Below are 14974 nucleotides of genomic sequence, written 5' to 3'. Positions count from 1 at the left end.
TGTTAGACATCAGTCACAGTACTGTATAATCATACTTCATTCACCTTCCTTTTCATCAGTGTTTGCCGTGTTTTGTTTGGCTTTGTCTGTGCCTCATTATTCTCCCTGAAGTGAGTTTGTTAATCTCATCTTAGTTATTTTTCAGTGTTTCCATTTGGCTTTTCATGCTGTCAGGGTCCCCTGGCCTCCGTGTGCCTCATTCCTTTTGGGGGCTCGTTTAGGTGTGAACCTCATCTCTTAAGGCTGGGCCTTAAGAGTGACCTAGAGGGGCACAGACTGTTTTTACTTTCCTTCTTATTGTGTTTATGCAATTCATTTCCACTGCAAATCCTCCTTCTGGTTTATGATCTTCTTCCTAGATATGGGGACATGAGAAAGGAAATCGGCTTTAGAATCCGGGACATGTGGTATAACCTGGGTGAGTGTCTAGCCTTGAACAGGCCTGATCACAACTTCTGAGTGACAAGCATGCCGTGATGAATTCTTTTTTTATTTTGATCCACATAACCCTGAGATGTATTTGTCTGTGTGTCTGGAAGTGAAAGTTGATTTGTGGGTTTCATTGACAATGAACTGTCTTTTACTCTGGCATCCACATGTTATCAGAATATAATATTGAGTCACTCACTTCTGAATTGAGTTGATTTACCCACATAAACCTTTTCTTATGGGCCTTGTGGAGGAAGATTGTAACACTTTACTTTCAGTGAAATAGTTTTTTAATATCCTCATTCACTTTCATTTCAGGTCCCCATAAAATCAAATTCATCCCATCCATGGTGGGTCCCATTCTGGAGGTCACTCTGACCCCTGAAGTAGAGCTCCGGAAAGCCACAATCCCCATTTTCTTTGATATGATGCAGTGTGAGTTCAATTTCAGTGGAAATGGCAATTTCCATATGGTAAGAAGTGGTAGACCATGTAGTATTAGTAAATGGACATATAGTCAACTCATTAGTCATTTCTTTCTATGTAGAGAAGCAGTAACCTAAATAATGCAAGTCCACGTTGATCTGAAAGTTCACTTTAGATTTCATTTTATAAGGCAATTAGAGATGGAGTCAGACATTGCAACCCAGAGCCTGAAAGAGATATTTTTGCTACATGTCTTTCCTAAGGCAACACCCTGTCTGTAGATAATTAAAGAAAGTTAACTTCATGCATTTTAATTCTGGCTGTTTGAGTATAGCCCAGAGAATAATGTGGTGAATTGAATTTTAAAACCTATCTATTATAGTACAGCTGAAAGCAATGTAATGGATTAAGTTCTAATCCATTACTCTATAGCTTTGAGAACATCATTTTCCTGATGTGTCTTCTCTATGACTCTGTTTTCTTATCTACAAAGTGTATTAATATTGGAAGGATGATTTTGCAGCTATGAACCTCTGCAAAAGCAATCTCACTGCGGAGACTTGGACATGAAACTAAAGTAAAATAGAAAAACGAAAATTATTATTCTATTTTTATATGCATAGTTGTAACAGAAAGCAATGTTTGGGATAATATTTTTTTAATCAAATGTAATGCAAAGGACAAAGTGACATGAGACTGTGTTAGAACATTTTAATAGGGCCTTGGTGCACAGTTTATGAGTGACCCTCTGTGATCCTCCCTGTCTGTGCTGAAAACAGTTCACAACTCAATGAATGGGTTGGCCAAGTCTAGAAAGGTTGGCCATGTCTTCTTCTAAGGATGCAACATTTTCCTGTGAAATTCTACGTCTACTTTCAGTTTGAGAACGAGCTGATCACAAAGCTGGACCAGGAGGTAGAAGGGGGCAGAGGAGACGAACAATACAAGGTTCTTCTGGAAAAACTGTGAGTATTTCAGGAGCAAAACCTTAAGTCAGTGGTGTCATTTAGTAATAGAGAAAAACAGGGGTCCTGTTGCACTGATAGAGCAATTGAGTAGTCTCAGAGTCACCAGGGCCACCCCCACTGTGGTCTTCAGTGTGGTTATGGGGTATATACCGTCCACAGCTGACATTGTTTATCTGGTGGGAGTCAAATGCCGGTATTTTCCTGGCCAGCCTGGCCCTAGAGAACACAGCAGATGGAGGCGAGGAGGAGGTGCACAGAGCGGTGGCATTTTGCCCAGTGTTTGAATTTTTGAACTTCAGCAAAAGTGTTAGCACTTCTAATTATAACTGCAAAGCAACAATTTAAAGGAAAAAATATTTCAAGGTCTGCTGTGTATGTAAAAAATACCTTATGCCCCATAAAGGACATAAAACCAAAGCAGTTCTATCTCCAGCCAGGTTGGTCTTTTTCCTGTCCTGTCATCCACCCCATTCAACACATCTGTACCTCTGTCTGGGCTCCCATTATCACCACTGTCCCTTCTTCCTCCACCGCCACACTCACCTATAACCCTCTTGCCCTTGTCATCCTCCTTGGCACATGTGGAGTAATGGAGAATGGAAAAGTGATTATTTAAAAAACACATAGGTGTTGGCCTCAGTGAGAGATTGAGCATCAAACCCTGTTTTCACCACATATTAAGAGTTTGGCTTTATTCCAGCAATTCTGCTTATCCAACACCTCATTTTTTTTCCCTCTCCAAGAATAGCATCTATTTTTTGATATCAGTATGAGGATTACAGGAGATGATATGCTAACATAGCATCTGTTGCAGAGTTCAAGCCTAATAAATATTGGCTGCTCTAGTGTTTGTGGTGGTTGTTATTACAATTTGTTTTTGGTGTGTGTTTGTTTTTAAGAGATAGGGTCTCTCTCTGTTGCCCAGGCTGGAGTACAGTGGTACAATGATAGCTCACTAAAGCCTGGAACTCCTGGGCTCAAGCAGTCCTCCCACTTCAGACTCCGAAGTACTAGGACTACAGGCATATGTCGCCATGCCCAGCTGTTTCTTATTTTTATTTGTGTAGAAATGGGGTCTTGCCGTGTTGCCAAGGCTGGTCTGAAAATTTTGCTTTAAGTGATCCTCCCACTTCAGCCTCCCTAGTAGCTAGGACTGTAGGCTTGCACCACCATGCCCAGCTGGCTTTCATTTTTATTTTTGTAGAGATGGGGTCTTGCTTTGTTGCCCAGGCTGGTCTAGAACTCTTGGCCTCAAGCATTCCTCCAGCCTTGGCTTCCTAATGGGCTGGGATTACAGGCGTGAGTCACCACGTCTGGCCTATTATTATTATTATTATTTGCAGACCTGCCCTTCATTCACGTTGTAACTACTCTAGACCATTGCTTTCTCATGTTCCCTGAACTTTTCTAGTATTGACCAACTGCGTCTCCAGCTGAGTGCTTGCCTGGGTCACTTTGTTGTTCACCTGTTTTGTGGGAGTTTTGTGGATGAGAGTCTGTGTTTGAGGACAGTGCTCCCAACTGTTTTCTTTTTTGAAGATTCCCTAAGGAACCAGCACTCTGAATACTTAGAAATGGAATTGAGTTGATAGTCTGTATTTTAAAGGACTAGAAGCCTTTCTTATTTTGTTTTTAATGGCGATAGGTCCTTTTGTTGGTGTTTTTATCCTGTTTCCATTAAGTCTCTCCATTTGAACTTCAAACCTCCCAGTTTATATCTTTTGCAATTCTGATCTTTTGTGGAATTAAATGAAGTTATGCACATATACACAAAATATTTACACGTGATATGCTACTTTTTTTTAATCCTGCAGCTGATTTTTTTTACATAAGGATCTTACTTTGTTTTCTTCATTCTTCCTAGTTCACTAACTCAGAAAAAATATGGATACCTAGGTCTCCAGTGCCCAAGAATAACCCTAAATCTGGACTAATGTTTTGGACCCATTTCTTTCTCTTTCCCTCTCCCTCTTTTCCCAGATTTTCTTTTAATTTTCTAATCTAATGAGCCCCAGAACTTGGCTCTATGTGTGACCAAAGGGACAGGATTTAGACTGAAAGTTTAGCCTCAGTTTGCTTCTTTACAACTCTGCATTTTTATCTGAAGCTAGGACTTTTATCTAAAGAGCCGCATTGCAGGAGGTGTACTAGGTTTCCAGGTTCCTCTAGGCTGGGCATCCATACGAGGCATTCCAGAATGTTCAGAGGATGCCCTGAGTGCCAGGCCTTAGGGAGAATAGAGACATAGGAAAAATGGTCTCATGCAACTAGATTACAGTGCTCACACAGCACAAACCTTTTGAGCAAGGGTTTGTTGACTGAATAAAACACAAACAAAAACAGACATTGAAAGAAGGACATTGCGGGCTGGGATTCTAAGTGATGGTAGGACTTGAGCTGAGTCCTAAAGAAAACTGGAACTTGAGTCCACAGAGAAGCGCAGCATAAATGAAGGTCACAGGATAGGAAGGTGTTGCATGAGGTGTGTGTGTCGGCTTAACTCTGTCACTTAATATCTAACACTGACATTCTGTGTCGTCAAATCCTATGCCAACCACTGCTGAGACCCTGGTCAGTGCCGGTCAGTGCTGCTGGAATGACAGCATGGAACCTGGGCTTTTGTCTCTCCCTCCGCCCCTCCAGGCTCCTAGAACATTGCCGGAAACACAAATACCTCTCCAGCTCTGGGGAGGTCTTTGCCCTCCTGGTCAGCAGCCTCTTAGAGAACCTGCTGGACTATAGAACCATCATCATGCACGATGAGAGCAAGGAGAACCGTATGAGCTGCACTGTGAATGTGCTGGTATGTGACATGCCCCTGGGGTGATGGGAGGGGACTCAGGCTGCCCCTGCACCCTACAGCTTAGCTCTAGGTGGATCCCACAAACACAGAGGCACCCCGGGCACCTTTGTGGAGCTGGTGTCTTCCTGAGTCTAATTGGAATGGCTGGCTCAGCTCCCAGGTACCAGCAGCCACAGACCCTGAGGATAAATTTGGTGTGCTTTTGATTGTTTTAATTTTTGTTTCAGTAGGTTTTGGGGGTACAGGGGGTTTCTGGTTACATGGATAAGTTTCTGTTTTGTGTGTGTTTTTGAGACGGAGTCTCGCTCTGTTGCCAGGCTGGAGTGCAGTGGTAGGATCTCGGCTCACTGGCAACCTCCGCCTCCCGGGTTCAAGCAATTCTCCTGACTCAGCCACCCGAGTCAGGAATTACAGGCTGGAATTACAGGCACGTGCCAGCATGCCCAGCTAATTTTTGCATTTTTAGTAGAGACGGGACTTTCACCATGTTGGCCGGGATGGTCTCAATCTCCTGACCTCGTGATCCACCCGCCTCAGCCTCCCAAAGTGTCAGGATTACAGGCATGAGCCACCGTGCCCGGCCAGAGAAGTTCTTTAGTGGTGATTTCTGAGATTTTAGAGCACCCGTCACCCGAGCACCGTACCCAAAATGTAGTCTTTTATCCCTCACCCACCTGTAACCTTCCCCGCTGAGTTCCCAAAGTCCTTTATATCATTCTTGTGCCTTTGCGTCCTGAGGATAAATATCGCCTTTTCTTATGGGGATATTTGTTAAAGGGAAACAGTGAACACTGTGGATAAGTGAAACTGTTGAAAAGCAGCAACAGTGGTTTGGCTATTTTTGTGGTGAGCTTGTCAATAGCTCTTGATTTATATTGGGATTCTGTGATCCTTTTTTTTTTTTTTTTCCTGGCAGAACTTTTATAAAGAAAAGAAGAGAGAGGACATATACATAAGGTAAGCTGAAGGAAATTTCTTGCTTCTGCTATTTATTTCATGGCTTTGTGATTGATTTTTTCAGTAAACAAATACGATGCCCAACACCGTGTTTGCTGCTTTGAGAGACCCCTAAAAGTACATGATATGCTCCATTCACCCTGAACTGACAAACTCTTTAGACAGATACATGAATAAGTATGACAGGAAGGAGTGCCTACGTGAGGTCATGTCAGGGATCAGGGGAGGGATAGACAACTTCTATCCTGGGTGGGCAGGAGAGGCTGTATAGGGAGAGGCAGGAAAACCCATGCAAGAGTCTTAGCGAATCTCTGAACATGAAACAAACTTGTACATAACCAATATGCATGTTCTTGGGGGAGAGATTCTATAGCTTTCATTAGCTTCCCAGAGGGGTCCAAGACCTAAAATTTAAAAACATTAAACAGCACTACCTTAAAGACGGAAGAGAAACTGGTCTAGATGGAGTCGGAGAAACACGGAGGCAGGATGTGCGCAGTGTATTAAAGAAATGAGGAGGAACCGACTCCTTGGCTCAAGAGGAAGGAATCGCTTCTGTACAGTAGTGGGGAGGGGGAGTCAGGCAGGGAAGCAGGCTGGGGTCTGGTTATGGAATGATCTGAACACTATATCAGCTTGAGCCTGGGCAGCATAGAAACACCCTGTCTCTACAAAACACAATGAAAATTAGCCGGGCTTGGGGGCACATGCCAGCTACTCAGGAGGCTGAGGTGGGTGGATCACTTGAGCCCTGGAGCTCAAGGCTGCAGTGAGCCATGATCGGACCACTGCACACTCCAGCCTGGCCAACACAGCAAGACCCTGTCTCAAAACAAAACTTAAAAAACCTACAAAACTCTCGAGTGACAAGATGCTTCCTTTCTCCCCTTCTTGCCAGATATCTGTACAAGCTTCGAGATTTGCACCGAGACTGTGAGAACTACACAGAAGCTGCCTACACCCTTCTCTTGCACGCTGAGCTTCTGCAGGTGAATGGCTCAGAGAGCTTGTTTCAACAGGGTGGAGTATACCGTCCTTTCAGACTAAATTCTATACATTTTATGATTTTGATGGGAAAGAACCTTATTCCAGGGATGTCCTTTTATATAAGTTTTTAAAAATTCTTTCTAAATAGGCACAACTAATTTGTACATCAAGTATGGGAAAATGTCAGTTATCTTTTATTTAAAAGTCTTTAGAAAGCAGAGCATGACTTATGAACCTTTGGTAATTGACACTCTAATTAAAGCAATAAAACACACATTGATGACTACATTAAAAAAATTTTTAAAACTGCAGAAAACCACAGAAATTTGAGTTATAAGTGAATATAGTACCATAGAAGTACTCTGCTATTTTTATTCTCTCCGTAAATAAATGTATGTTGTGGCTTAGATATAAATACATCTATATGCTATGAGTCCCAAGTAATTATTTCTGGCCCTGAGCAGCTCCTCTAACTTTGGATTTACATACAAACTTTGATTGGCTAATACGTAGCTCAAACTGAACAAGGCAGTAACAGGAAGCTTTATTTCTCACTCTTTGCTTCTCCCCAACCCATCCTACCTCATTTTATTACCATGTTACTAATAACATTCCCATCCATTTAGTTACTCAGGCAACCTCATAGTCATCTTCGATTCTTCTCTTTTACTCACCACCTCCCATGTTCTCCACAAGCAAGAGATGTGGCCCCTCTGTTCAGAAAATGCCCCTAACCTATCCACTTTTCTTTTTATTTTTTCTTTCTTTTTTTTTTTTTTTTAAGAGATGAGATCTTGCTATGTTGCCCAGGCTGGTCTTGAACTCCTGGGCTCAAGCAATCCTCCCACTTCAGCCTCCCAGAGTACTAGGATTACAAGTGTGAGCCACCATGCTGGCCAATCCACTTTTCTTTATATCCCTGGCCAGCACCTTGGTCCATCCCATCAGCATGTCACACCTTGAGCACGACAGCAGCCTCCTGTTGGACATCAAGTATGGGAAAATGTCAGTTATCTTTTATTTAAAAATCTTTAGAAAGCAAAGCATGACTTATGAACCTTTGGTAATTGACACTCTAATTAAAGCAATAAAACACACATTGATGAATACATAAAAGAATTTGTAAAACTGCAGAAAACCACAGAAAGATGAGTTATAAGTGAATATAGTACCATAGAAGTACTCTGTCTTCTATGAGACATAGTATAGTGTCTCTGTCTCCAGTCTTGTTCCCAGTTATTAATATTCTTTTAATTTTATACTAAAGTAATATAAGTGCATTGTCCTAAGATATGAATTAAAAACAGGATTCCTATGCTTCATCACTTCCCAAAGGAAATTCACAATTCATATTTAAGTTTAGGGCATTAAAAAGCTTATTGTATAATGGGCCAGGTGTGGTGGCTCACGCCTGTAATCCCAGGTCTTTGGGAAGCTGAGGGCAGCAGATCACTTGAGGTCAGGAGTTCGAGACCAGCCTGGCTAACATGGTGAAACCCCGTCTCTACTAAAAATACAAAAACTTAGCAGGGTGTAGTGGCGTATGCCTGTAGTCCCAGCTACTTAGGAGGCTGAGGCAGGAGAATTGCTTGAACTGCAAGGCGGAGGTTTCCAGTATGCTGAGATGGCACCACTGTATTCCAGCCTGGGTGATAGAGCAAGACTCTGTCTCCAAAAAAAAAAAAAAACAAAAAAACTTATTGTATGTAGCTGAGAAAGTGAGGCTTGTTGACTGTAGATTTTGCCATTGGATGATCACAAAGAAATCCTGAGTGTCTGTAACTGTAGGTCTCTTCATTTGAGCAACTCAGTAAGTTAAACTCTCCTATCCTGCTATAAGGTATGAGGTATGAATGCAGCTTTTTTCCACCCAGATTGCTATTCAATAGAGATGCTGTTAAGTATAGTTCACATTTTGCTTATTGATATAAGACCCCATCTTTATCAAGACTAATAAGAATTTAGTAATATAAATTCTTACTTTGGGGGCAGGGAATCTCTTTCTAGATTGTATATGCTTTTACATGGGTCTCTGTCTGTTCATGTACCAATACCATACTGTATTAATTATTAATTCTTGATAGTATGTTTTATGACCTGGTAGTTACTCTTGATTGCTCTTCTTTTTCAGAGTTTTCCTACCTATTCCTTTTTGTTTATTTTTCCATATGGACTTTGGAAAGATGAAATTTAAAAATTAATTTAGTGAGAATTTACATGTTAATGAAATAGAATTTTCTTATCCAAAAGCATGGTATGACTTTCCATTTGTTCGAGTCTGTGTTTGTGCCCTTCAATGGTGTGTGAAAGTTTTCTGCATATAAGTCTTGCATATTCCTTGTAATGTTCACTCTTAGAAATGTTCTTTTTGGACTTATTTTTGTTTGGTTCCATTCTTCTATTATCTTCTGTATATTTAGTCTCCATGTATCTGAAATCTGTTTTATTCCAAGTATATTAATTGGTTTTCCTGCTGCGTAACTTAATTCTCTTACTGCGTGTCGCAGTTTCTTAGTCAACTGCCTTGCCTTGTGAGGAATACAGCCATAATGTTTGGAAATTGTGATAGTTTTACCTCTTCCTATTCGTTTTTAGACTCCTAATTTGTTCCTTCTATCTGACTGAGTTAATGATGCCCCAGTACTGCGACAGTCATGTCGGTTAGCGACCTTGCTTTGTCGCTGGCATTTTAGGGGAATGCTGTGGGTGCTCATCCATTTGGCATGATACTTGTTTTGGAGCTGGCATGTGTACATGTGTGTATATGTAACTTTTGTGTTTCATACATAATCTAAAATACAAAATCAATGAGTCAAATATATGTGCACTATTTTCTTGATGTTAGAGGGCTGAATATTTGTTGTATTAACCGTGTGTTGCTTTTCTTCCTTTTCAGTGGTCTGACAAGCCCTGTGTGCCTCATTTACTTCAGAGGGATAGTTACTATGTTTATACCCAGCAAGAGCTTAAAGAGAAGCTGTATCAAGAAATCATATCGTATTTTGACAAAGGCAAAGTGAGTATTGGATTGTTTTTGTACCAGGGGAAAGAGGAAAATGACCGCAGTATCGCAGTACGATTCTGATGCTCACCACCTGGAGTTAGCACCGACTACCCAGGTTCAGGGCACCGTCTCCAACGAGACTGCCCCCACTTCAGATGCCTTCTGCAAGTTTGGGGTTCCCCAGTCCATTCATAGTTCTGGGCAACTGGCTCTACATCTGGGGGGCTTCCACTGCCCCCTCGGGTTTCATAGTCTGCTAGAACAACCAACAGAACACAGTGAAGTGCTGTATTTAACGATTCCAGTTTCATCAGGAAGGATGTAAACTGAGGCCAGCCAAATGAGAGGACCCATAGGGAACAGTCTGGGAGAGTCCCAAGCACGAGGTTTCTGTGTCTTCCCCCTGTGAACTTGCGACACCTGCCCAGCAGATCAGTGTGTTCCTCAATCAGGAAGCTCACCCAAGCCATGGGTGTACAGAGTTTTTATTGGGGTTTCTTTCTTTTTTTTTTTCTTGGTAGATATGGGGTCTCACCAGTTGCCCAGCCTGGTTTAGAACCTAGAGCTCCTGGGCTCCAGTGTTCCTCCTGCCTTGGCCTCCCAAGGTGCTGAGATTACAGGCGTGAGCCACTGTGGGGTTTCATTATACAGGCAGGATTGAATGAATCATTAACTACATGATGAACTTGACCTTTAGCCTCCTTTTTTTGCCTGGAGGTCAGGCTGATATCAGGTGGCTCATGGTCCTCACCTTCTAGTCACATGGTTAGTACCTCTGGCATGGCAGACCCCATCCTGAGACTAGGAGACTGCCCTGAGTCACCTCATTAGCATAGATTTGGGTGTGATCCTGGGGTGGGGACACCAGGAACGACAAAGACACTTTTATTACTTGAGAAATTCTAAGGGTTTAGGAGCTCCCTGGCTGGAACTCAGGACCAAGACCAGGTACATGATTTAATATACAACAGTAACTCACAGCTACTCTTTATTCTTTCCTTGCGTATGCATGAATTGTGAGATTTCAGAGGGGGACACATTTTGCAAACAGTGATTTTAAAAGATTTAATTTTGAAGCGTTTCACAATGGCTTGTGGGCTCTGCACACATTCCTTCAGCAGCCAGAAACGATGGAACGTAGCACCTTGTGAACAGGAATGAAGCAGGAGGCGACCGGATGCTGCGAGTTGAATAGTATCCGTCTAAGAGACAGCTCATGAGATACCAAAGGGATTAGAAGGCTCAATCTGGGCTGCTAGCCTCAGACACGGAGGACATGCGTTAGCCTGCAACTTACATCTTTATACATGCTCGGAGGCATTTCCTAAAACTCATCCACTAAGTAGGGAAATCAGTGCCCTGCATGGAAACACAGTTTGCCAAATTCCACACAACAGTACTGTTAGCCTTTTTCCATCTCCACAAACAACATAACTACACCCACACACTCCCGTACACACACCCATACACACATGCAAACACAAACATACCCCTACACACACACACACACACACACACAAACACATTTCAGAACCAAAGTACCATGGAAACTTCCTTTCCCTTTTCAACAAGACTTGCATGCTCTCCAAACCTAGGCTGGCACTGCTTCCTCTCTACTTTCAAGTGCTGTGGGTGCTTTGCCTGTTAAACGCGTTATTGCTTTTTTGGGGGACACATGGTACTTATTCTTAATGTCCTTGCAAACAGAACTACAGTAGATGCCCCTGGCAAAGCTGCCAATACACACTATCTATGATGTCAGGAAATAAAGGTTTCATTGATGCAAAGGATAAAGCGAGTGAGGAATATCTACCGAGACTCAATGCCCCAGACCACCTGCTCATTCCCAGTGACTCGCCAGTGGCTTTTGCCACCAGATCAATGACTGCCTTGTTCTTCACTTTTAACCCTACTTTCCTTTTTCTGAAGATGTGGGAGAAGGCCATCAAACTGAGCAAAGAGTTGGCCGAGACTTACGAAAGCAAAGTATTTGACTACGAGGGCCTTGGCAACCTCCTGGTGAGTCTGGGTCAAAATATGTTAGGCCTCTGACAGGGATGCTAAAATTAGTGCTCATGAAAATGTTTCTGTAAGTTGAAAGTCAGGATGAATGGTGTTTTTTTACAATGGAAAAGTCAGCTTTGCTTGAAATGAGAATGAAAAAAGATGTAGTCCAAAAGTTCTCATCAATATTTCTAGAAAGTATCCTTCAGAGAAGGTTCAGGACACCTCTGGAAGTGGAGTGGGGTTGCCTCGACAGTGTGGTGGAATATCGAGTTTCAGATAATAGTGACTCGGCTTCCACATCCCTCCAGATCTCTGTCTGCAGCCCTCTCATTCTTCCTGAAGCCATTTTTCTTTATGTGGACCCTCCATATTCCCAGACATCAGTAAAGCAAAACAAAAATGAATGCCCAGTGTTAGGCAGCCACCATTCCAAATGCCCAGTGTTAGGCAGCAACCATTCCTAATGCCCAGTGGAGGCAGCCACCATTCCAAATGCCCAGTGTTAGGCAGCCACCGTTCCAAATGCCCAGTGGAGGCAGCACCATTCTAAATGCCCAGTGTTAGGCAGCAACCATTCCTAATGCCCAGTGGAGGCAGCCACCATTCCAAATGCCCAGTGTTAGGCAGCCACCATTCCAAATGCCCAGTGGAGGCAGCACCATTCCAAATGCCCAGTGTTAGGCAGCCACCATTCCGAATGCCCAGTGGAGGCAACCTCCATTCTGAATGCCCAGTGGAGGCAGCCACCGTTCCAAATGCCCAGGGGAGGCAGCCACCATTCCGAATGCCCAGTGGAGGCAGCAACCATTCCGAATGCCCAGTGTTAGGCAGCCACCATTCCGAATGCCCAGTGGAGGCAACCACCATTCTAAATGCCCAGGGGAGGCAGCACCATTCCAAATGCCCAGGGGAGGCAGCACCATTCCAAATGCCCAGGGGAGGCAGCACCATTCCGAATGCCCAGTGGAGGCAGCAACCATTCCGAATGCCCAGTGGAGGCAGCCACCATTCCAAATGCCCAGTGTTAGGCAGCCACCGTTCCAAATGCCCAGTGGAGGCAGCACCATTCTAAATGCCCAGTGTTAGGCAGCAACCATTCCTAATGCCCAGTGGAGGCAGCCACCATTCCAAATGCCCAGTGTTAGGCAGCAACCATTCCTAATGCCCAGTGGAGGCAGCCACCATTCCAAATGCCCAGTGGAGGCAGCACCATTCCAAATGCCCAGTGTTAGGCAGCCACCATTCCGAATGCCCAGTGGAGGCAACCTCCATTCTGAATGCCCAGTGGAGGCAGCCACCGTTCCAAATGCCCAGGGGAGGCAGCCACCATTCCGAATGCCCAGTGGAGGCAGCAACCATTCCGAATGCCCAGTGTTAGGCAGCCACCATTCCGAATGCCCAGTGGAGGCAACCACCATTCTAAATGCCCAGGGGAGGCAGCACCATTCCAAATGCCCAGGGGAGGCAGCACCATTCCAAATGCCCAGGGGAGGCAGCACCATTCCGAATGCCCAGTGGAGGCAGCAACCATTCCGAATGCCCAGTGGAGGCAGCCACCATTCCGAATGCCCAGTGGAGGCAGCCACCATTCCGAATGTCCAGTGGAGGCAGCCACCATTCCAAATGCCCAGTGTTAGGCAGCCACCATTCCGAATGTCCAGTGGAGGCAGCCACCATTCCGAATGCCCAGTGGAGGCAGCCACCATTCCGAATGCCCAGTGGAGGCAACCACCATTCTAAATGCCCCAGCAGTAGGCAGCCACCATTCCAAATGCCCAGTGGTAGACAGCCAGTCTTCTGAATGCCCGATAGAAGGCAGCCACCATTCTGAATGCTCCATGGTAGGTGGCCACCATTCTGAATACCCGATGCTAGGCAACCACAATATTAAATTTAATAATTTTTAGTAGAGGAGTTAGAAAAGATCAGGTCACCCATAGTCATGAAATGATCATTATTTGAGGAGCTGGGTGTCAAGATCACTTTGTAAAAAGTCTACCGGTGTACTATAGCAGCTCCTGGCTTCACATGCAAAAAACTCATGTATTAATTTCATGAACTGGACTGAGCCCGGTGGCTCATGCCTGTAATCCCAGAACTTTGGGAGGCCAAGGTAGTTGGATTGTTTGAGCCCAGGACTTCCAGACCAGTCTGAGCAACATAGTAAGACACCATCTCTACAAAAAATACAAAAAATTAGCTGGGTGTGGTGGCACGTTCCTCTAGTCTCAGCTACTTTTGGGAGGCTGAAGTGAGAGGATCACCTGAGCCTGGGAGGTCAAGGCTGCAGTGAGCTGTAATCATGCTACTGCACTCCAGCCTGGGCAACAGAGTGAGACCCTGTCTCAAAAAATAGTAATAATAATAATTTCATCAACTGAACTGAGCTGAAATATTAGTAATGTAACATGTTACCTACTGGTCTAAGAAAATAGTATTTTGATGAGACTGTCACCTAGATAAATGGCACGCTAACTATTGTGGGGGAAGGGGGTTCAGGTCATTGTTCACAGCTGCCCACATCTGGCTGGCTATTTTGCTTATTTTAAGGCTGACCTTGTGAGCCAAAGCTGGGAAGCCTCTCATCTTGTGAAGAATTAAAGATAGAGGTGGTAGCAGATACTGAAAAACAGAGCATCACCACCACCTTCTGGGTACTTATAACTTACCAGACACTTTCATCCAAACCACTGCATGAACTGCACAGTCCTTCTTTTTAAAAATGTTCTTTATTTTTATTATTTTTTCACAACAGGGTCTCACTCTGTCACCCAGGCTGGAGTGCAATGGTGCAGTCATAGCTTACTGCAGCCTCGAACTCCTGGGCTCAAGACATCTTCCTGCCTCAGCTGCTGGCTCATTTTTAAATTTTTTGTAGAGATGGGGTCTCACTACTTCGCCCAGGCTGGGCTCAAACTCCTAGCCTCAGGCAATCCTCCCACCTGCGCCTCCCAATGTGCAAGGATTATAGGCATGAGCCTCTGCGCCTGGCCTTGGAAGGTCCTTTATCTTCTCCCATGGGTGTCTGGTTAAGTGCAGCCACCTTCTGTGAATCTCAGAATGCACTTTTTAACCTTTTATAGGTCCTGAGCCCACTTTGAGAAACTGCTGAAAAAGTTGCACAGTGCCCCGTTACGCAGAAGAATGCAAATGTGCACACACTTCTGCATACACCCTCAGGGAGTCACAGCCCTCCAGTGTCCATTCATGGAGCCCAGGTCCAAAACCTGTGATCTGAGAACAGGATAATCCTTTTCTGCCCAATAGGGTGTTTTTCAAAGACCTTTCATTGCTCTGCGTTACATGGGAAACAACAAAACAAGGTCTGACTTTTTTCTCCCCCCTAACTGTGTCCTTATAACCTCCCCTTGGAATGTCTGGTTTTGTTTTCCA

General features: G+C 44.0%; 2 protein-coding genes across 3 annotated transcripts in view; both read left to right on the top strand.

Annotated features, from left to right (window-relative positions):
• DOCK5 (dedicator of cytokinesis 5) overlaps positions 1 to 14974 on the top strand; it is a 235806-nt gene that overhangs the window by 187999 nt on the left and 32833 nt on the right. For both annotated transcript variants that reach the window (XM_050801968.1, XM_050801967.1), the window contains exons 32-39: positions 360 to 418; positions 748 to 902; positions 1735 to 1820; positions 4467 to 4626; positions 5543 to 5583; positions 6482 to 6572; positions 9467 to 9586; positions 11504 to 11593. In XM_050801968.1, the coding sequence (XP_050657925.1) occupies positions 360 to 418; positions 748 to 902; positions 1735 to 1820; positions 4467 to 4626; positions 5543 to 5583; positions 6482 to 6572; positions 9467 to 9586; positions 11504 to 11593 (802 nt within the window). The remainder of the gene's footprint in view (positions 1 to 359; positions 419 to 747; positions 903 to 1734; positions 1821 to 4466; positions 4627 to 5542; positions 5584 to 6481; positions 6573 to 9466; positions 9587 to 11503; positions 11594 to 14974) is intronic.
• On the top strand, positions 11605 to 14967 carry LOC126961496 (uncharacterized). Its single transcript, XM_050801978.1, has 2 exons — positions 11605 to 11993; positions 12751 to 14967. The coding sequence occupies exons 1-2, from the start codon at positions 11701 to 11703 to the stop codon at positions 13319 to 13321; spliced, it is 864 nt and encodes a 287-aa protein (XP_050657935.1). The 5' UTR covers positions 11605 to 11700; the 3' UTR covers positions 13322 to 14967.

This window comes from Macaca thibetana, chromosome 8 (assembly GCF_024542745.1).
Source record: "Macaca thibetana thibetana isolate TM-01 chromosome 8, ASM2454274v1, whole genome shotgun sequence".
NCBI classification, from domain to species: Eukaryota; Metazoa; Chordata; class Mammalia; order Primates; family Cercopithecidae; genus Macaca; species Macaca thibetana.
This window is presented reverse-complemented; position numbering and strand designations above follow the sequence as displayed.